The 23,702-nt window shown below is 31.8% G+C and overlaps 3 protein-coding genes across 3 annotated transcripts; 1 reads left to right on the top strand and 2 right to left on the bottom strand.

Annotated features, from left to right (window-relative positions):
• Positions 1–436: 436 nt before the first annotated feature.
• On the top strand, positions 437–3,230 carry LOC133798679 (annexin-like protein RJ4). Its single transcript, XM_062237115.1, has 6 exons — positions 437–602; positions 772–917; positions 1,546–1,764; positions 2,295–2,507; positions 2,612–2,701; positions 2,801–3,230. Exons 1-6 carry the CDS (start codon positions 530–532, stop codon positions 3,011–3,013), a joined length of 954 nt encoding a protein of 317 aa, XP_062093099.1. The 5' UTR covers positions 437–529; the 3' UTR covers positions 3,014–3,230.
• A 1,010-nt stretch (positions 3,231–4,240) lies between these two features.
• On the bottom strand, positions 4,241–8,027 carry LOC133796274 (uncharacterized). Its single transcript, XM_062233747.1, has 4 exons — positions 7,719–8,027; positions 7,235–7,619; positions 6,620–6,997; positions 4,241–4,383 (listed from the first exon to the last, which is right to left on the bottom strand). The coding sequence occupies exons 1-4, from the start codon at positions 8,025–8,027 to the stop codon at positions 4,241–4,243; spliced, it is 1,215 nt and encodes a 404-aa protein (XP_062089731.1).
• A 12,339-nt stretch (positions 8,028–20,366) lies between these two features.
• Positions 20,367–22,838, bottom strand: LOC133798678 (annexin D4-like). Its single transcript, XM_062237114.1, has 6 exons — positions 22,684–22,838; positions 22,402–22,574; positions 21,696–21,908; positions 21,024–21,239; positions 20,874–20,942; positions 20,367–20,789 (listed from the first exon to the last, which is right to left on the bottom strand). The coding sequence occupies exons 1-6, from the start codon at positions 22,727–22,729 to the stop codon at positions 20,580–20,582; spliced, it is 927 nt and encodes a 308-aa protein (XP_062093098.1). The 5' UTR covers positions 22,730–22,838; the 3' UTR covers positions 20,367–20,579.
• Positions 22,839–23,702: the final 864 nt, after the last annotated feature.

Raw genomic sequence — 23,702 nt, 5'->3', positions numbered from 1 at the left:
TGTTGAAAAAATTGGTAAAACATATTGAAATTCAAATATGATAGGTCACTCTGACAATTCAATATGGAAATATGACCACTGAGTTGTACGAAACGGAATTATACATTTATATATAGAAAGAAATAAAAATAGAAAATTAATACCAAGAATAATACATTTATATGCGTAAATTTATACTATATATGCAAATGTCCTATCCTATTACAAATTGCCATTTTGACAAAATTCACCTAACTTTTTGATTATTTTTTGTGTTATAATTAAAATGTTTAAAGTAAGCCAACTAATTCACACCTAAGCCCCTTATCTCTTTGTTTTGGTGAAATAGATGTTGATTCTTATCGTATTCGATTATTAATTAATATATAATAAACTAGCTATACTAAGAATTTGTGTTTTTTCGTAATAAAATAGAATAATAGGGTTACTTAGTTATCATCCTCTATATAAATAAGTGAAACATACTCTCATTATATACATATAGCACTATATTGCTATACATATAAACCAATATTGCTCAACACAATTAATGGCAACACTCATTGCTATCGACAATGCTTCTCCAATTGAAGACGCCGAGCTTCTTCACAAAGCTTGTAAAGGTCGTTGATCATTATTTGTTTGTATGATTATGTGAATATTTTTATCTAAAATAAGTTATAATATAGTGTTTATATATATATATATATACATATTATGATTGTCATTATTATTATTGTTGTTGTTGTAAGAAATATTAATTTGATAATGGTATTTAAACTAAATATACAGGATGGGGCACTGATGAGAAGGCCATCATTAACATATTGGGCCATAGAAATGCAACTCAAAGGAAGCAAATCAGAGAAGCTTATGAGCGGCTCTATGAAGAGGATCTTATCAAGCGTCTTGAGTCCGAGCTTTCCGGTGACTTTGAGGTTCTCTTTTTTATTATTAATATTCATCAATGCTTGTTTTAATAATAATATTCATATATTTCATTTCTTTTATTAATCATATTTTAATATATTTATATAAATATATTAATGGGTTCTGGTTAAATATAATTTTTTTTATATGTTTGATATAATATTATATATTTGTGTGTATTATTGCAACATAAAATGTACTTTGGTATGATAATATAAAATAAAATCCAGACATAATTATCATTGGAATGTTAAATGTTCTGTAATTATATTAACACTTTTTTGAAAAACAAATGTACTATTAATTTTTGTGAAAACTTAGAATATTATTTAATCCTAAACCAAAATAGATTTTTTTTCTTATTTGGTCATAGTAATTATCACAGTTTTGTCCTCTAGTTAATATCAAAGAGATGAAGTGAAGGCCAAGAGAATAATTTCCTCATTATTTTAGCTATATATGTTTATAAGTTGTAAGTTGTAACTGATTAAAGTAGTCGCTTAATTCGAGGACAATGTCAAAAGAATTTTTTTTTGAAAGAGCAGTCAAAAGAATTCATGAGAAGAAATTAGTATACATAAGTAAATCATTTGTATTCTTATTGTTATTTTTAATATCCTTATTGTCGATAATCAGAAAGCTGTGTACCGTTGGATCCTGGACCCGGTAGACAGAGATGCAGTATTGGCCCACGTAGCGATCAAAAAGTCAGAGGCAGATTTCAGGGTTTTGATTGAAATTTCATGCATTTATTCGCCTGAAGAGCTTTTGGGTGTGAGAAGGGCATACCAGAGTCGCTACAAACGTTCCCTTGAGGAAGACTTGGCTGCCCATACCACTGGTGATCTCCGCAAGGTTCCTCCCAGTCCCAGTCCCAGTTATTATTATCATTAACGATTATATGATTATATAAATGCTCTCCATTATTTTAAATAATGAGGTAGGAAAACTTTGTATGTGTTATGACAAAAGAACGACTAATTATGCCTACTTTTTTCTTAATTTAATATTTACAAAGTGTTCAACAGCTAGGAGAGATCAGCCACTTTGTCCCTTTGCTAATGTTTTATATGTTCTAAAAAGAAGCATGATTGAGAATCTTCGTTGAGAGTTTGAAGGTTTAGTAACCTAATATATAATCATTACTTAGTTTAGGGATTGATTAGTATTTCTAGCAGTGATGAAACTCAGACGTTTTGTTCACACATGTAAGATTTTGGGTTGAACATTTAAAAAAATTAAGTAGTTTGATGAGCAAAATTTAATAAGTTAAACATCTAAAATTAATAATAATACAATTTTTTTCTTAAATGTGATCATCAAAAAGAGGTGATAATTTATTTATTTATTTACTTTTTGTTTGGTTTGGTTAAATAAAAAAACAGCTGTTGGTGGCGTTGGTGAGTGCATATCGATACAACGGGGAAGAGGTTAATGCAAGGTTGGCGGATGCGGAAGCTGACATAGTTCACAAGGCAATCAAAGACAATTGCTTCAACAACGATGAACTCATTAGGATTCTTACCACAAGGAGCAAGCCCCAGCTCAATGCCACCTTCAATCGCTACAGAGAAGACCACAAAACTTCCATCTCTAAGGTTTTTTTTTTTTTTTTTTTTTCATTTTTCTTGTTAAGACGTTGTATCAAAATTAAATTATTTTTGTATCTATAATGAAATTTTAAACGTTGTCATTTTTGCAGGATTTGTTGGGTGATTCTGGTAATAGTTTTCAGAAAGCACTACATACCACAGTTCGTTGCATAACTGATCCCCACAAGTATTATGCAAAGGTGGTATTTATTTCAAACATAATAACAATGCTAAACTCTTCTGGGAACAAGTATAATCGCTAATGCAACAAAATCAATATTTGCATATATAAATAATAGGTGGTGCGTGATGGAGTGAAGAAGATGGGAACTGATGAGGATTCAGTGACTCGTGTGATAGTGACAAGAGCTGAAAAAGACTTGAAGGACATCAAAGAGGTTTACTACAAGAAGAACAGCATTTCGCTCGATGATGCTATTGCCAAAGACACTTCTGGGGATTACAAAGACTTTCTCCTCACTCTCCTTGGAAAACAGGACCATTGTCACTAATTTCTAATAGCAGTTCTTCAAATAATAAATATTATGCAGCCTTTTGGCTTAATATGATAGTAATTTTTCTTTGTTTTTATTGCTGAGTTGAGTACTGTTTTTACTGCTGAGTTGAGTACTCTGTTTTCTTTGTGGTGTTCTCTTATGATTTTAATGGACTTGTATGTTTCAACTTTCAATTAATGCTATTTTTAGTTATGGGCGTATCTTTTTATTATTTTATGGGAGAATCATATTTTCATGCCTACATATATTGCACAGGGTCGGCCTGTTATTGGAGGCCAAAGCATAATGTTTTATTTATATATTTTATAAAGGGAGCTTATGTAAAACCTCACATGAATTCGAGATTTAAGATCCCTCTAACAGGACAAAGAACTTGTACTGTAGCTACAGGTGAAATGACTTAGTAAAACCGGTTTTTGTAACCGGATGGTACACATTTTTTGGTCAGAGAAATATTTTTGAAATTAAGTATATTATTGAGGATAAATGTGTAATTTTGTTTTATTGGATAAATGTATTTACATTTAACTGATATGTATTTACATAGAAAGAGTATGTATTATTTGTTTCAAATGATTTATAGTGTGGTGGCTGCATGCATTTGTTTATACGATTATCAATTACAGAGTTTCTAAAATGATAGCATAATGGCATTGTGTTGGTGTGGAATCGTCGGCTGAGGTGGGTTGGTTTTCTTTTTGTGATTCTGTGAAGCTAGAAAATTTTCAGTTTTGTTATTTATCTGCAAAACTGAAAATTGGTCAATTATTTGTCTTTTTTTTTGTCTGTAAAACAATACCTTGACAGCTGTTGCAATGGTTTAGTTATATTGCTAGTAATTTGTTTGCTGGGAACTAGTTAATTGAAGAATTTGAAATATATTTATGGATAATTATATAAAAATGACTAACTACTTCAAAATTTTAATGTGTTATAAACTTTTATTGAATACGCAAAATTCCAACCTTACACCAATCAATTCAGGTTCTTCTTTTCTCTGAATCACAAGAAATTCAAGGAAATGATGAATTTAAATTTTGGAGAGGGAATTCCGATTGTAGGAGCATAATTTCAATTTAAAGCTCTTAGGTGCTTGCAACTATTGAAAAACCACCTATTTTGAAAAGATCTATTGCAGTCTCTCATATCCAAAAGGGAGACAACATGACCCATTGAATTTGCTAGAATTGACATCAAATACAGGAAAATATGCATAAAATTTCAATTGTTTGGCTCAAATTTTGAATGCAAATGCTGGAGAAGAGTGAAGCTAGGACTTTGCCCAGTTTTGAGATAAAAAAAAGAAGTTGGGTGTTCAATTCGAACAATGGCAATAGGAAAGGTGGCTCCAAAAAGCTTTGCCTCTATTGAAATGAAGAGAAAAAGAACAAAGCAAATGAAATAGGGAAAGGTGAAAAAAAGAAAGATGGTGGAGACTTGAAAAATAACAAACAAGAAGAAGACAGAGATGGGATTTGGTGAAGAAGAGGAGGCAAGTTACTTTACCAAAAAAGTAAAAGAGCATAATGGCACAAAAAAGAGTCCATAATCACTTTCAATCAACAAGTCACAACCATTGGATACCAAAAATGCAGCCTATCCATAAATCCAACGACCTAGAATATGTTGAGATGTGTAATCCCTCTAAACCGACTGAGGGATTACATAATTAGCCTTTTGAAATTTCGTTTTTAGTAATTACCAAATTAATTAAAGTGCGGAATGGTAATTCACTGTTTACACAGATTACAGTTCTGTTGGGACAGAAACCAAACTTGTCACGACAGAAACTGAACACAATAAAAAGACAGTGCAAAACAATAAAGAACACAACGAATTTTTACAAGGTTCAGAAACCCTTTCGGATAACCTACTCCTTGGGGCCACGCCCAGAGAATAAAACAAATTAATAAATAATCACAAGTACAGAAACATTGACTTAAACAAAACAAGACTCCCTCTTGAGATTTGCCGCAACTTGTTGTACTTCTCTTCACTAATCTGATCTTGATTGAAACGCTCAACCACTTGAACTCCCTTCAATGGCTAGCGAGTGCTTGCATCCTCCCGACGCAAGGCTTGTAAAAATCTTCTCCCGAAGACTATAAACGTTGTGTTCGAATTACAATGTGTATTCACTCATGAACATGGTATAAACTCACCACTAAAAAACTAAACACACATAATTCTACAAGATCACATGAATACTTATGATCTTGAATACAAAGAGGAACTCTCGCAAATATTACAATAATGCTCACAAATAATGCACCAAAGAGTTCACTTTTTCTCACTGCCTTTAGAGCCTTATTTATAGAGTCTTTTTCGTGCTCACAAAGACAGAGAAAGAGTTCTTCTAATAAAGGCAAGAATCACAGTAGTTAATCTTGATTGATGAAGAGTTGCCTTATTTAGAAGATGCTGATCCGACAGATTCGATATCGGTGGGGATAGCTCAGACCTGTGCCGGATCAAAACAAGCTCAAAAAGGAAACAATAATTAACGATATTAAAAACCAGTTTCCTGATTGCAATCCTTGAGCTGCACGAAAATATGTCAGTAAATAATCCACAAAATAACTTTGGGTAAGTACCGAATATTTTCAATAACCTTTGTTTCCTTTATAAACAAAAAGAGGCAATATATGCTAAATAAGGAAGCATTTTATTGACCAAAAATCACACAAAAGAAAAAAGAGATTCCGAAAAATGGAATAAAGGAAACCAAATATTTTCCAATCAAATCCGAAAAATATAAGAAAGGAAAACAACTATTTCCGAAAATTATAATAAAAGGAAAACAAATATTTCCGAAAATTATAATAAAAGGAAACAATTAAATCAACCATTTTCTCTTTTAAGAAAAAAGATATTTCTATAAAAATGCCAATTATAGGATTTACAATCTCCCCCTTTGGCAATTTTATAGACAAGGAATATCTATTTTTAAAAGATCCCCGCAAAACACAAGTAGGTGCTTAAAACCATAAGAGTCACAAAATAAACAAAAATGACTCCCCCTGCGAAAGTTAACCAAAGCACAGTTAACGAAAGAAACCAATAATAACCAGCAGGTGAACAAAATCAAAGTATAATCAAAGTACCAAAAATAGAGTCACTCTCTCCCCCTCATTGTTTGAAAAAAAATGCCAAAGAAACATAGAAACCAAAAGGAAATGAAACCAAAAGAAAGACACATGAAGTGTTCTTTTACAACTAACAATAGTAAAATAGATCAAGGTAACCGAAATTATCATGGGGCAGGAGAGCTGGATGCATGGAGAGAGGCCAATGAAGCAAGAATTTGGCGCTGAGTTTCCTCCATGAGTGAGAACCGGACAGACAGACTTGTGATTCCTGTCTGGACAGCACCAAGATCAGTCGGGACAGCAGTAGTGTCAGTCACAACATTGCCAGAAGCAGGACTAGCCAGATTAATGCCTTTGACTTTTCAAGCTGTAGACGGAGCATGATCATCCTTGACAGTATAGGTGGGACCAACCAAAGGAGAAGTCAAGGTCTCATGGGACTTCTTCAAAGGACGTTGAGAGTCCAAAAGTTTGTAAATGACCTGAGGAAACATCAAGTGTTGCCCCTTACGTTTGGCACCACTAAGAGACATGATTTGGTCAAAGATAACAGCTCCAAGATCTATGGCGACTCCAGTACCAATTTTGAACAACAGGAAGGCCATATCTTGAGTGATGGTAGAGGAATGTGTGGTAGACATCCAATTAAACATAGCAAACTTGAAAAGAGCACCATAGAAATGAGTGAGATTGGTGACACGAAGAGAGGTGCTTGGTTCCCACACCATAGCCTGACCAACCAGTTCAGACAAAACTTGATCCTTTGCAAACTCAATAGAATCATCAATCTCCACAGGGACGAGATTGAGAGCCTTAGTAATTTCGGACGGGCTAAAATTGTACCAATGACCCCTAACATAAACTTTATGAAACATGAAAGAAGATTGGTCTAATAATTCATCATTCAAATTTGCATAGAATTCTTTAACAACCCGAGGCACAAACCCATCAAACCTAGACAAGGATCGCAACCAACCTCTTTCCTCTAAAGTAAGCAATACCCCAAAAACACGATGAGGAGCAAAAAGAAAATTTCGCTCACTAATAAAATGGCGATGGTCATAGAATTGCATGTTCTTCTCATTATCATTAAAACAGAATGTAATAGAGTGAGCTTTGAAAGAACCTGAGGTACGGGCAGGAGCACCTTTTTGCTTATCAAGTTTGGACGACAATTCAGGAAAAGCCAAAGGAGTGGTGCCTTTTGGGTCCGATGCAACTGGAGAGGCTTTAGATGGGTCTTCTTCAGAGTCAGTCTCCTCAGCCAAATTATCAAGAGGAACTTCAGGATTGGGCTCGGTCAAAGAAGGATCCAACTCAGGCTGAGAGTCTTCCGTCTCGGGAGAGACATCCTCCGATGAGGTGCATGGGGGAGGATTGATTTTGGCCTTTAATTTAAAACGAGATAAAGGAGATGAATCAGAGATGGAACTGGTACCTTTAGATTTAGTCACTTTGGCCTTTTTCCCTTTCTTCGACCCAACAACTTTGGACTTACGTTTGCCCTTTGCCTTGGGTGTCAACACATCAGGAGATAGTGAGGATTCAGAGTCATGATCAGATGAAGCAGACACATCTTCAGTAGAAATTGATTTGGACTAACTGGTTGCCAAGGCCGGTTTGACTTTTATTTGATCTTTGGGAGAGGCGAGTGAAACCGCCGAGGCAGGTATTTGCTCAGCATCCAAATTCGGGAACGTAACTCCTTTGCTAGAAGCACCAAGAACAGATGAACTGATAGGACCCGAAAGAGCAAGAACCTTCTTTCTTGCTGTGGTTTTAGAACGACGGCCTGGAGTAGGAGAGACAGCAGGAATTGATGCTGGGACCGAAGGAGTGGCAGTGGGAACAGATACAGGAAGTGTCTCCTGCTGAGATTTCACGGACTTGGAAGAGGAACCTCGGCCTCGAGTCTTCATGACTGCTAAGAAAGAAACAAGTGAAACACACAAAGAAAGAAACCCTAAACACTTCGGTTATATGTGAGAGATTTAACAAGAAAACACTGATCATAAAACAACCAAGGGACTCCGAATATATAAAGTATTCGGAACACAAATGAGGCAAGTTCAAGATTGGGTAACCAAAAACGGGTAACCAGATTTTTAGTGATAAATGCCAAAAAATCTCCCTTTTTAAAACAAATTCTGTCACACCTCAAAATTGGAAACTTTTGAATATTTTTAGAATATATTGAGATAAAACAAATAAATTGCAAAAATAATTTTTCAACCCCTTTTTTTAAAATACACGGTAGATAACAGATTTTCTTTTTCAAAATTTTTATTATTTTTTATTACAAAATTGCCGAAAATAAAGTGTAAAATGCCATACCATATGTGTCCATGTAAATCCCAAGTCCTGTTCAGAAGAAACAAGATAACCATATTTTTCACAAATTAGAGAAATGAGTTATACTTCAAATACTAAGAGACCATAATTTGAAAAACATACCACACACAAAACATATTTGAGTTAATTCATTATATGTTGAGTCTTACAACCATCTTACACAGTCTAGAACAGGCATATGTGTGTGCAAGTGTAAGCAATTTGGCGTTTCTTTTTGGCCTTTTAAAGCTAGGGTCATTGCCCATATTTGGCGATTTTTAGCCTTTTTCCAATTGTAACCATAATGGAGGCTATAACTCTTATACTGATGGTAGCCCTTTACACTGGTAGAGTATCCTCCAATATAATTGCTAATTACCTGGTACCAACTTACTCAGTGTCGGCTTTCACACATCAGTATAGGTAGCACTTTTCCAAAATGGAGCCTGAAAAAGAAACTGGATTAGGAATGCTCATACAAAGATAATGATTTGATCAAATATAAATTGGATGATCTATAATTTTTCAAATATGTTTTTTCATTCCAACAAAGTATAGGACTTATAACGATCATTCTCTAATAAAAAAAAATATGCTCATCAAATTTCTTCCAATCAGGACAAGAGATTTACAAAAACACATATGCAAGGCAAGACAATCAATTTATTGGAAATGTCAAATAAAACAAACCCCCAAGGATTTCCTGAGGGAATCAAATCTAACCGTGTCTAAGGCTTTAGTAAAGATATCTGCAATTTGTTTGTTAGTCTCAACATATTCTAAAATCAATGTTTTGTTTTCAACAAGTTCCCTAATAAAATGATGACGAATGTCAATATGTTTGGTGCGAGAGTGCTGAACAGGATTTTTAGAGATATTAATAGCACTTGTATTATCACAAAAAATGGTTAAAGTTTTAACATCAAACTTATAGTCTGCCAACATTTGTTTCATCTACAAAAGTTGAGTACAACAGCTTCCAGCAGCAATGTACTCAGCTTCGGCTGTTGACAAGGAGATGGAGTTTTGTTTTTTACTATGCCAGGAGACCAAATTGTTTCCTAAGTAAAAACAACCACCACTTGTGCTTTTTCGATCATCAGTGTTTCCTGCCCAATCTGCATCACTATAACACACAAGGTTAGAATTTGTTTCTTTGGAGTACCAAATGCCTAAGTCAAGAGTATTATTGATGTAACGAATAATTCTTTTTACAGCAGTCACATGAGACTCCATGGGGTTCCCTTGGAACCAAGCACACACTCCAACACTGTAACTTATGTCAGGGCGACTTGCAGTTAAGTAAAGGAGACTCCCAATCATACTCCTGTAAAGGGTTGGATCAACTTTCTTCCCATTTTCATCTTTAGACAATTTGACTGTGGTACCCATGGGTGTTTTAGCAGGTTTAGATGCATCGAGTCCAAATCTTTTCACAGGATTTCTTGCATACTTGCTTTGTGAAATAAAAATTCCTTCATCAGACTGCTTTACTTGAAGTCCTAGGAAGAAATTGAGTTCTCCAACCATGCTCATCTCAAACTCTTCCTGCATTTGTTTCACAAATTCATGCACTAGAGAATCATTAGTAGAACCGAACACTATATCATCAACATAAATTTGTGCTATCATAATATTTTCATCAACATTTTTGATAAACAGTGTTTTGTCTACTCCCCCTCTCTTGTATCCCTTTGAGACCAAAAATTGAGTTAGTCTCTCATACCAAGCCCGTGGGGCTTGTTTTAGCCCATACAAAACTTTTTGCAATTTAAAAACATGATTAGGATTGTAAGGATCCTCAAACCCTTTGGGCTGTTCCACATAAGCTTCCTCATTCAAAAAACCATTTAGAAATGCGGATTTTACATCCATTTGGAACAATTTAAAACCAAGAACACATGAAATAGCTAGTAATAATCTTATGGATTCAAGTCTTGCAACAGGGGCAAATGTCTCATCAAAATCAATTCCTTCAACTTGAGTGTACCCCTGTGCAACTAATCTAGCTTTATTTCTTATTATGGTCCCAAATTCATCAGTTTTGTTTTTAAATATCCACTTTGTACCTATAACATTGGTATGACTCGGTCTAGGGACAAGAATCCATACCTCATTCCTTGCGAATTGATCTAACTCTTCTTGCATAGCATTGATCCATGATTCATCATTTAAGGCCTCCTTCACATTTTTAGGTTCCAAAGAGGAGGTAAAACAAACAAATTGAACCAAATTTACATACCTCTTTCGAGTGACCATACTCTCTTCAAGATTTCCCAGAATAAGGTCAGAAGGGTGATTCTTTTTTACTCTGGTTGATGGTTCTTTTTGAACGGAGTCAGAGGAAATAACTGGATTTTCCTTCTCTGTTTGCCCTGTTGTTGTTTCGACAGACTTGTCTTTTGATACGTCAGCAGTGGCTGTTGTCCCCTCCGAAAGCTGTGTTGTCGGATCCGCCACATCTATGAGCTTGTCAATTTCCTCCTCATGGGAGTACTCAGAAAAATCTTTAAAATCATCTACAACCACATTAGCTGATTCCATAATAGTTTGGGTTCTCATATTATAGACACGATAAGCCCTACTATTAGTGGAATAACCAAGAAAAACTCCCATATCACTCTTAGCATCAAATTTTCCTAGATTCTCACGATCTCTAAGAATATAGCATAGACACCCAAAAACATGAAAGTAGTTAACATTGGGTTTTCTACCTTTCCAGATTTCATAAGGACTTTTGTTTGTACCTGGGCGCAGAAAAACACGATTAATTGTATAACAAGCTGTATTAATAGCTTCTGCCCACAATTTCTTTGTGAGTTTTTTGCTGTTAAGCATAACTCTGGCCATTTCCTGCAAGGTACGATTTTTCCGTTCCACTACCCCATTTTGTTCAGGGGTTTTGGGAGCAGAAAATTCATGCAAAATTCCAAATGTTTTACAATAATCATCATAAACAGAATTTTCAAACTCCTTACCATGATCACTCCTTATTCGTACAATCTTTCCAATGTTACAATTTTTTTCAACTCTCAATCTTGTACATAGTGTTTGAAAAGCTTCAAAAGTATCTGATTTCTCTCTTAAAAAATCTACCCAAGTAAATCTAGAAAAATCATCCACACAAACAAAAATGTATCTCTTGCCATTAATACTTTCAACTTGAATAGGACCCATGAGATCCATATGCAATAATTCTAACACATTTGAAGTATTAACATCAGACAATGCTTTATGGGAAATTTTCAACTGTTTTCCCAATTTGCATGATTCACACTTACCAAGCGATTCTTTACCCAACTTGGGTATACCACGGATGAGACCTGCATTAGCAATCTTTTTTCAGGTTTTTGAAATTTATATGACCAACTTTTTCATGCCACAAGTCAGTAGTATTAAAGCTTGATGAAGATGCATGACATGTGAATTTTTGTGTGAGAGTGTAGCAATTATCCAAAAAACGAGAGCCTTTGAGAATAATATCACCATTTTGATTTAAAACATTACACTCATCATGTGAAAAATTAACATAAAAACCTTGGTCACAAATTTGACTTATGCTAATTAAGTTGGCTTTCAGCCCATCAACAAGAAGCACATTTTTCAGTTTCGGTAACCCTTCAATGTTTAGAGTACCTTTACCCATAATATTTCTTGTCATTCCATCCCCAAAAGTTACTACTCCACACTTCAAGGATTTGAAGTTGGTAAGTATGTTGGCATTACCTGTCATATGTCTCGAACAACTGCTATCAAAGTACCATGAACTAGATGCATGCATTTTGTGACAGGTAAAAGTAGCCAAGCAAACAGAGTTAACTTTCTTGACCCATACTGTTTTTGATTTTGAATTTCTTTCGGTCAAGAATTGATTCATACCACCAAAGTGTTTATCATAATTCTTTTTGAACAATTTTAACAGAGAAAAACACTTAGGTCTTATGTGACCTTTCATCCCACAAAAATGACAAACTGGTACAAAATGTTCAATGTTTCTTTTTGGAGAAATTTTCTTCAGTTGTAGATCTGTTGCAACAGATGGCAACTCTGTCCTCTCAGCATCGTGACTTGTTCCTGCAACACGGTTAGTTGACACTACAGACGGATAATTCATAGATTTTACAAAAACTGTTTTTCTTGAGGACTCAGATCCATTAGATCCTAATCCACTGTAGTCACCAACCTTTTTTCCTACAGAAAGAATATCATCCAAAATTCCAGATCTAGGATTAAGCATTTTGACACCTTTTTGCAAAAACTCAATTTCTTTATTCAAAGAAACAATTTCATCATTTTTGGAGGCAATAATCATTTCAAGACTTTCAATTTTTTTAACAAAATTTTTATTATTGCCAGCCATTAGACGATTCTCAGAACATACTTTCAGCCATTGATCATACATTATTTTATAAGACTCTTGTAATGACTCCTCATCTAAATCAGAATCATCAGAATCACTATCTGAATTCTCATTGTTCTGAACAGAATTATTAAGGCATAGTACATCCTTGTAATTGAAAACAATACCTTTGTGAACAGAGGTTAAGGCAACACTATTTTCCTCCTCATCACTCTGTTCAAAGTCTTGATCACTCCATGTGGCTGTCATGACTTTCTTTTTCTTTAATGTATTTGCACACTCAGATTGAATATGTCCGAATCCTTCACATTCCCTGCACTGAATACCCTTTTTATTAGTCTCAAAGGGTTTAGAAAAATTACCTTTTGAGTTTTTGGATAAGGCCTTTTTATTTCCCAATTTCTTTATGTATTTTTGGAAATTTTTTGTCAATAGAGCCATCTCATCATCCGAACTTTCCTTCTTTTCTTTAGAGGATTTCAAGGCAATAGATTTTTCCTTGATTTCCTCTGTCTTACCTTTTTGTCTAATTTTTTGGTTTAGCTCAAAAGTTCGAAGTGAACCCATTAGTTCCTCTACTTTCATTTTGTCCAGATCTTTTGCTTCTTCAATTGCAGTTAGCTTTGTCTGAAACCTGTCAGGGAGAACTCTAACAATTTTTCGAACCAAAACATTTTCTTCAAGTTTTTCACCAAGAGCAAAAAATTCGTTAGCAATATCTGACAATTTATCATAAAATTCAGTGAGGGTTTCATTTTCATTCATTTTCAAATTTTCAAATTTTGTTGTGAGCATTACAAGCCTAGAACGCTTAACATCAGCAGTTCCTTCAAATTGAGTTTGAAGAATTTGCCAAGCATCTTTGGCCGAAACACATGAAGAAATCAATTTAATGTAACCCTCACCAACACCATTAAAAATGGCATGTAATGCTTTATTGTTGTAACTGGACAGTTTATCTTCAGCATCAGTCCATTCAAGTTCAGATTTTACCTTAGTTATATCATCGCTTTCTGCTGGAGGAGTCCAACCACTTAAAATAGCTCTCCAAGCCTTTTCATCTTGAGATTTGATAAAGGCTCTCATTCGAACTTTCCAATATGGATAGTTTGAATCGTTGAGTAAAGGGGGGCGAGTTATGGAACCTCCTTCTGTGAAAAAAGACATTGCAAGAACACGAACAATAAACGGAATAAACCAAGATCACACTCAGAAATGAGTGACCCGCTCTGATACCAATTGAAATTCCGTTTTTAGTAATTACCAAATTAATTAAACCAAGTAAATTAATTAAAGTGCGGAATGGTAATTCACTGTTTACACAGATTACAGTTTTGTCGGGACAGAAACCAAACTTGTCACGACAGAAACTGAACACAATAAAAAGACAGTGCAAAACAATAAAGAACACAACGAATTTTTACAAGGTTCAGAAACCCTTTCGGATAACCTACTCCTTGGGGCCACGCCCAGAGAATAAAACAAATTAATAAAGAATCACAAGTACAAAAACATTGACTTAAACAAAACAAGACTCCCTCTTGAGATTTGCCGCAACTTGTTGTACTTCTCTTCACTAATCTGATCTTGATTGAAACGCTCAACCACTTGAACTCCCTTCAATGGCTAGCGAGTGCTTGCATCCTCCCGACGCAAGGCTTGTAAAAATCTTCTCCTGAAGACTATAAACGTTGTGTTCGAATTACAATGTGTATTCACTCATGAACATGGTATAAACTCACCACTAAAAAACTAAACACACATAATTCTACAAGATCACATGAATACTTATGATCTTGAATACAAAGAGGAACTCTCACAAATATTACAATAATGCTCACAAATAATGCACCAAAGAGTTCACTTTTTCTCACTGCCTTTAGAGCCCTATTTATAGAGTCTTTTTCGTGCTCACAAAGACAGAGAAAGAGTTCTTCTAATAAAGGCAAGAATCACAGTAGTTAATCTTGATTGATGAAGAGTTTCCTTATTTAGAAGATGCTGATCCGACAGATTCGATATCGGTGGGGATAGCTCAGACCTGTGCCGGATCAAAACAAGCTCAAAAAGGAAACAATAATTAAAGATATTAAAAACTAGTTTCCTGATTGCAATCCTTGAGCTGCACGAAAATATGTCAGTAAATAATCCACAAAATAACTTTGGGTAAGTACCGAATATTTTCAATAACCTTTGTTTCCTTTATAAACAAAAAGAGGCAATATATGCTAAATAAGGAAGCATTTTATTGACCAAAAATCACACAAAAGAAAAAAGAGATTCCGAAAAATGGAATAAAGGAAACCAAATATTTTCCAATCAAATCCGAAAAATATAAGAAAGGAAAACAACTATTTCCGAAAATTATAATAAAAGGAAAACAAATATTTCCGAAAATTATAATAAAAGGAAACAATTAAATCAATCATTTTCTCTTTTAAGAAAAAAGATATTTCTATAAAAATGCCAATTATAGGATTTACACCTTTTATAAAACGTAAAACATTGATTGATTTTCGAATTTTGGGGTTCGTCTGATAGTGGCACCTAGAAATATGCCAAGCATGGCTATATCCATGGTCAGGATTGAATATATGCATATGTCGTATTATTTAGTTGTTGCTATATAATTTGTTATCAAGGACACATGTCGTGGTATGCAAGAATTTGGACATGTGAATGAGAATCTGAACACTTTATCATGTTTGGTACTGGGTTTGAGTTTTTCTAACCTGGGAATCTGTACTCCAGGGATTTTAACTTCTCCTGATTCTAGGTTCAAGTGAAACACATCTGACAAGTGGTTTTCAGATACCCAGGAATGGGAAACACTTCAAAATTATTATTACTATTATTATTTTTTTAAAAAAATCTTTAACCAATATTTTTTTAGTTAATAATTAATTTTATTTTTGAAGCTTATAATATAAAAACAAATATACATATATCAATCTATAAAATGATAAATAATATTTGTTTATTTTAAGAAATTGATTTGTAAAGCCTTTATATCATTACTTTAGTTTAAAATAACAAATGAAATATTATTAAAAGTAAAATAAGGGTATTTTTGTAATTTTAAAAATTATACTTGATTCTAGTATTCAATAGGTGTATTTTTTTAATTCTCTTAAAAAATATTCCATGAATAAAATTGTTTATAAATTATTTAGATGAAATATATTATTATATTAATTTTATGAAAATACGAAAACTTAACAGATTCCTATACACAACCAAACACAGAAAGTGATATTCCAAGGAATCATAGATAAGATTACAATGTACAACCAAACACAATGATGTAAGTTTCCAGACTATCAGATTACCCTCTTCAACTTTCCCAGTAATATGAAAACTGTGAACTCCTCATACCAAACGACCTTTAAGTAGAATCATCTCTATATCCTTCTCATGACGACGACAATCGTCACATAAAAATCATGTAAGTCCTTACCCTCCCCTAAAAAGAACATTATCTCAAGAAGTTAGCACAAACGACCGAACTACGTAAAAATCCAATGTGTCAATTTTCCCTTTCTATTAGCTTTTCATCTTATTTCATTGAGTTGATTTAAATTTGGGTCAACATTTATAAACTTAGAAATCAAATAAGAGTGACTCGTGGACTAACTAGATTTTAACAATTGAACCACATAAAAATTGTGTATGTGTTCTCTATTTCGTATTCATCATAGTTGGGAAACTTAATTCGCTCTTGAGATTTCATTGACCGAAAATCAATGTCCACACAAATAGATGGAGAAAGGGAGATTCTTAATAGGGGCTTAGAAACCTACCTCAAATGTTTCCCGAGTCAGCAGCCTAAGCTTTAGGAAACATGTCTACCATGGAGTGCATACTCCTAGAATACAATTATCACTTAGCCACACAAAATACCCTATTGAAAGCATTATATGGCAAAGATCTGCCACAACTTGTTCCTTATGAACATAGGACAATAGTAGTATCAGTAGTAGATGACTTGACAATGAATCTTCTTTGAGCTCAACAATGAATTAAGATCCAAGCTGATAAAAAGGAATATCATCATAAATTTCAGGAGCGCGAATTAGTGTTTTTAAACCTGCGTCCCTATAAACAAAAAGTCATTGGGTACCCAAACAAATTCAATGTTGGTGTTCAATTATTATGCACCCTTTTCGAGTATTCAAATGAGTGGGTAAGGTGGCATACAAACTCGAACTTCCTCAAACTACTTCCATACTCCCAACAACATTCGACCCCTACAACCCCGCAACAGATAATTGTAGACTTGGAGATGCAAGTAACACCCAAGAAATTGCTGGTTGTATGCCAAAAAGCATGCAAGACCAACTACTGAGTTTGAAGTGTTGATAAAATGGATATATTTTCTAGAATTTTAAGCCACTTGGGAGGATTATCACCTACTCCTTCAACAATTCCCTGAGTTCTACCTTGAGCATAAGGTGAAAGTTTGGGCGGGGTATTGATAGGAATATTAGGCCCCTTCTGAGGATTACTTATTCCATGAGAAACAAAAATAACTAGTTATTAATTAGCCTTTTATTAGTATTTTAATATAACATGTTTTTAACTAGTGTCCTACATATATTTTTTGTGATCATTATTACACACTTCCTAGTTCCTAAGGGAGGGGATCTAGAGAAAGTATTTGACTGTATAGTTGATAGGGCTTTGCTCTTGGGGGGAGTTCCAAGCCTTTTTAATGCTTGGCACCAGGGTCGTCTCTTGTCATTTGGTGGCCTTGGGCGAGCTTCAAAAGAGAGCCTTAATTATTAAAAAAAATTTATTAACCTAAAAAAATCATTTTTAATACACAAAATTATTTATCAAATCGTCCTAATCAAGTTTTTTTCTTGGGATATAGATAATCTTAAATAAGCTTTTATTAATTTTGATTTTGTAAAACTTATTTCTATAAATTCAACTGAAATCGGAATTGTTTATTATATGATTAAAATTGGAAATGACCCAATATTTTTTTTTTATATAATTAAGTACATCCAATATTTTCTAATACTTTAAATTGCTGAAATATATAGTACTATGGAAAGAAATAATTTGATCAATTAAGTAAGAAAAACTATTTAATTTTAAATAATTATCACATATTTTATTATTATAACTTTTTATATGTTTTTCTAGCATGACTTCGTGATCTCCTAAAAAAACCTCTTTAAATTGTGTTCGTGTAATCCTCAAAAAAGTTTTAAAAAGTAAAGAGTGATGTAATGTAGATTTCTATTAAGAGGAAATTACATTTTATAGGAGAATTTTAATAGAGTGTGCAAAAAATATAGCTTTTTTAAAAATAAAAAAAAAAAGTGAATCTCAGGCTTTTTTTTTTAAATTTTTTTTCACTTTTATGGGTTTATTTTCCCATATTTTTTTTTATAAAAATTGGTTTATGCTATAGTTTTACTCTTAATCAAATTTTATTAATTTAAAAAGGTATGCTTGCAATTTGATTATTATTTTTTTAGTTTATTTGTTTTCTATATTATTTTTATATAACTAATTTTATATTAAATTTTTCTTTGGTTGTTTTCAATTTTTTTCTTTTGTGATATGAATTGTGTTTATTATTTTTTTATTTATTATAAATATTTTTTCCTTATTTTTATATTGTATGTTTCTTTTTTCAATTCTTGTGTAAGCTAACTAGTTACTTGATTGATCTTTGACAATTATGTAAAAAAAATCCTAGAGCTAGGTTAAATAACATGTACCAGGAGGAGTAACCAGTTACCCTGAGAGGAGTAACCTTCTACCATAAGAGGGGTAACCAGTTACCATAAGAGGGGTGACGGGTTACTCATATTTAATATGAAAAGCAACATCAAATTTGAATGAAAAAAGGAAGAAGTAACTATGATTTTAATAATATAGGTGACTAGTTACCAAAGGAACCAAAAATATACACACACATCATAACTTGAAGGTAACCAGTTACTCCTAGAAATATACACACAAAAAATGTGAATCTAATCAGTTACTCCCAGAAATACACAAATCTGAAGATAGAAAAAAAAAATCAGATCCACCCCCTTTCCCTTCTCTCCCATCTTCTACATATAATTTTTTTTTTCTAGATTTGAATGTTCTCATCAAGGTAACTAGTTACCCATTCATGTTTTTATATTTTTATTAGTTTTCTTTCCAAATTTTGGTGTTCCTATAAGGGTTATAGTAAAAAGAAAATGTTGAAAAAATTAATTTGAATTTTTTTACATATAGTGGAAAAAACTATAAAAAAAAATTACAATAATAAAAGATAATAAATAAATAAAATATTAAAATAATTATGTAATGTTAAAATATGTGTGAAAAAAGGGGAAAAATAAAATGGAATGAGAAAAGAATAAGTACAAAAAAGGAAAAAAAAAAACTTAGGAAAGAAAACTAAAAATATATGAAGAAAAAAACAGAACAAAAGAAATAATGAAGGAAAAAAAATAGATGAATGAATAATAATGAAAAGAAGAAGAAGAAAGATAAAGGAAAAATAGAAAGAAAAAAAATATGAATGAAAAACTTGGTAGAAAAAAATGAAAAAAAAAGGGGAAAAAAAAGAAAGAAGAAAAAAAGCATATATGTGTGAAAAAAAATATGGAAGGAGAAAATAATAAATTAAAAAATGAAGAAAAAAAAGGAAAAAATGAAAAAATAAAACTGAAAAATATAATAAAAAAAACAAAACAATACAAATGAAATAAAAAATAGATAAATGAATAAAAATGAGAAGAAGAAGAAGAAGAAGAATGGGAAAATAGAAAAAAAAATGATAAAGGAAAAAATTAGTAGAAAAAAAAAAGAAAAAATGGAAGAACAAATAAGTAAGAAAAAAAGAAAGAAAAATAATTGAAAAAAAGATTAAAAAATTGAAAAAAATAAAATAAAATCATCTTCAAAATCAAAGAAAATATATCTATAATAAAAAATGTGGTATTTTCATATTCTAGTTAGTTACTAATTGTGTTTCCTATATTTTAATTTTGTCTTTAATAAATTTTCTCATACAAATTAAGAAAAGTATAATTTCCATATTTTTACATATTAATAGTATAAAATTCATATTTTTGAAAAATTATCATCTATTAATAACACCTACATGTATACACAAATTCTTTAACTATACACAAATTCTTTAACTATTTAGATTAGTTAGGTTTTCACATTTGGTAACTTCAAAAGACCAATAAAGAATATTGTTTCTAAATAGAATGTTAAAACACAAAAGCAAAAACCATGAGTTTTAATCCACATGGAACCAACTGATGGATAAAATCTTCTCCTCCACCACATGGTCCAAAGTCCTAAACATTGCTTATTGTGTCAACTTTTATTATATGTAGCAAAATTATTAAAACACTTGCTTGTAAAATGATATTTCAGTAAACTAATATTAATTACCGAAATAAAGATTTTTATCATTTAATACCTTGAACCAAACTAAAAAAAAACTATCGTTTCATTTCTTCATCAAAAATTATAAATGTCCATATCTACGATTAACACTCTCACTCAATTATAATATGTTCTATGTGTTTAACTAAAATAATGACGATAATAAATTCAATTCAGGAGTAGGCACTTTTATTAATTAACTTATTATTTGTATTATAATTTTATTGGTAAAAGAAATTACAAGCAGAAGAACTGAAACTCTTCAAATCATAACCAGAGAAAACACTAGCTTATAAAGCCAACTTTATTAAGATCTCCAGAGACAACCAATCGAAGTCTCTAACTGAGTTGCTCCTCCCTCAGACAATTATTTTTCCCTATCAATCAATGCAAGTAAGAAATCCTTGTAGTTTCCCTTTGTGTTCTTTTCAACTGCACTGGAGAGATCATCACTACCCTTGTTTTTGAACTCTTCTTTAATATCCTTCATATTATTATCTGCTCGAGTAACAATTACTCTAGTCAGTGCCCTTTTCACACTCTTATCAGCATCTTTCTGTAGTGCTTTGACCAATACCTAATTTGGGAAAAAATAACAAATTTAGCTAAGAATTTATATGCACTTACAAATTTGTTCATACATTTTTGTTACACAACTTACACTGGCGAAATATTTTTGTGGAGCACATAGACATTGTACTGTCTCTTGGAGAATCAAATCACCAATATCCTTATTGAAGCAGCATATAAAGGGTCAATTTCAAACAAATTATAAACTAAACCATACAGAAGAAACTTACATATCAATTACCTCATCCAAGTTCTTTCCTTGTGATAAAATATGGTATTGCTTATATACTTCAATGAGATGGGGTTTGCTTTTTGTGGTCAGTATCCTTAAGACTTCTTCCTCTTCAACGAGGTTCTTCTTCTTTTCAATGGCACCAGCAAGTGCTTTTGCATCTTTTTCTGCCTCGGTAACCTTTGCCCCTTCATATCTATAAGCACTCACTAGTGCAACCAATAGCTGTTGTTCATAAATACATCATAAACAATTAAGTACTAAATAAAAAATATAGTTTAATAATCGTATTAAATGTCACTACGTATATTTTATACATGTTTTATAATAGGAAATGAACTAATTAAGGGTATTTTTTTTTCCTTTGCGCGCAATTTATTATAAATTCTTGTATGAGTGACTACCAATTGAACATATATATATATATATATTATGGTTTTTAAGTCGTATAAAATTAATCAAAATCATAAAAGATATACACATACTTCTTGTTTTTAAACCATATGTTTTTTTTCTTCTAAAATAGTGAATCATTGTACTACTTAATTTACAATCAAACCAATTTACTATTTAATAAGTAAATAGTATATATATATATATATAAAAACCTATAAATAAATTAAAAAAACTTGATTAATTGTGGTTTATGCATCAGTAGATATATTGTATTTAATTTATTACCTTACGTTCAGTGGTCGTGACTTTGGAATAAACATCTTCCTCGAGAGAGTGTTCAAAGAGAGAATGGTAAGCTTTTCTAGCACCCAATAGTTCATTGGATGATCTGGTGCATGCGATCTCAACCAGTATACCGTACGACTTCTTCTTGAAGGCCTTATCTGCCAGACGAGCATCGCGTTCCCAGGGATGCATGGTCCACCAAACCACAGCATTCTATCCCAATGTATCATCAAAATGTTTGTGATAATTATAACAAAACCTCATAATTAATAATTGTTAGTCCTAAATTAATATATATGTCTTAAATTAGCTACTTATAAAGGGACCCCGGCCCATATATATTTGAACAACAAACGATACGAGTTATGGTCTTGTTGCTCATTACTGGCCCCCACTTATCATATTATTTTACAAAGTCAACAGAGATAAAACAATACAATAATTTACGTAAGAAATTTTATAAGAACTAATAATTACCCTTTTCAGTTATACCAAACAAATCTTATCTAAAATATAGATCGAATATGAACCAAAGCGAGCTAAGTTTGACAAACTTCTTTGCTTTCAAAAGTAGAATTGAAAGATCATAAGATGTTTTCATGATTTAATTATTGTTCTTTTAAGAAGAAGGAAAAAAGTATTAAAATATCTTTGGATTAAGAGAGAGAGAGAGAGAGAGAGAGAGAGAGAGAGAGAGAGAAAGTACATTAAAACGCAAGGACTCCCTTTTAAGGTCTTTGACTACACCCTCTCGCCAGTGCTCCAAGTCACGTTCCTCATCTTTTTGGAAGTAATCGGTGGCATTCTCCCTGAATGAGGTTCTTTCCGCCTCATCCCATTTTCCAAGATCTATCAGTGATTTCTCATCCACGCCAAGCCCTTTTTTTTTTTATAAAAATAATATTAGAATCTAATAATAGAAATTAATAAAATTCATCTATTAGTTAAAATAAACACACCAAAATTTTAAAAAAATAAATAAATTAACCTGACAAAGCGGTGATGACATTTTGAACCTTGTCGGAGAGAGCCATATTGGTTGTGTTTTGGAGTTAATTAAATAAGAGACAGAGAGAGATGTGAGACATTTTGCCAACCCTACTACCGTGCCAATTTATATGAATGAGGAAGGGCATTTTCGTCACTTTAAAGTTATTGTTGTTTTCGTAACAAACGAATTTAAAGACAAAAGTAAATGTGAAGTAACTCTTCAAGTTCAGGAAAATAGCGTTATGTTATGGTTTCATTCCGTTTTTTTTTCCTTTAATGTATTTGCTATTTGTTTTTTTTCTAAAATAAAATAAAAAGATTAATCTGTTTTTCTTTAAACGAGGACTTTTAATTATAAAAATATAAATTACTGAAATCAAGCAAGCATTGAATGCTTAAATGATAACGTTTGGAACCTGGAATAAAAATACTAATTACTCTTTAAAAAAGGAATAAAACTAATAATTATTATTATATTTTTTAGAATATATCTTTCTTATTTATAATTTTTAGGAGTAATAATTTGCTTGAATTAAAGAATATTTGTTTCTCATTTTACAAGCATTAACATATTCTTTATTGTATTTAATTTTCATTAACTTTTTTTTAAAAAAGGAATTTTTTTCTATTAACTTACTAACTGTTTTGTTTATAATTTTAAGCATAAAAAATAGCAAATAACTCATTCTAGATTTTAAAATTTTGTTTGTTTAATTTTAACCGAATATTTTTTATATTTAATGGAATATAATTTTAAAATTAACTAAAAATATATATTTATTAATATAAATTCAAATATTATAAAATATCATTATTATAATAATATGTAATATAAAACTACATATTTAATATAAATTTAAATTTAAATTCAAATTCAAATATTATAAAATATTATCATTATAATATATAATACAAAACTAAATATTTAATAATTATTATAGTATAAATTTAAATATTATAAAATATTATTATCATAATAATATATAATATATATTATTATAATGTTATAATATATAT

This window comes from Humulus lupulus, chromosome 8, assembly GCF_963169125.1.
Source record: "Humulus lupulus chromosome 8, drHumLupu1.1, whole genome shotgun sequence".
NCBI lineage: Eukaryota > Viridiplantae > Streptophyta > Magnoliopsida > Rosales > Cannabaceae > Humulus > Humulus lupulus.
The sequence above is the reverse complement of the archived record's forward strand: the minus strand, read 5'-3'. Positions and strand labels throughout refer to the sequence as shown.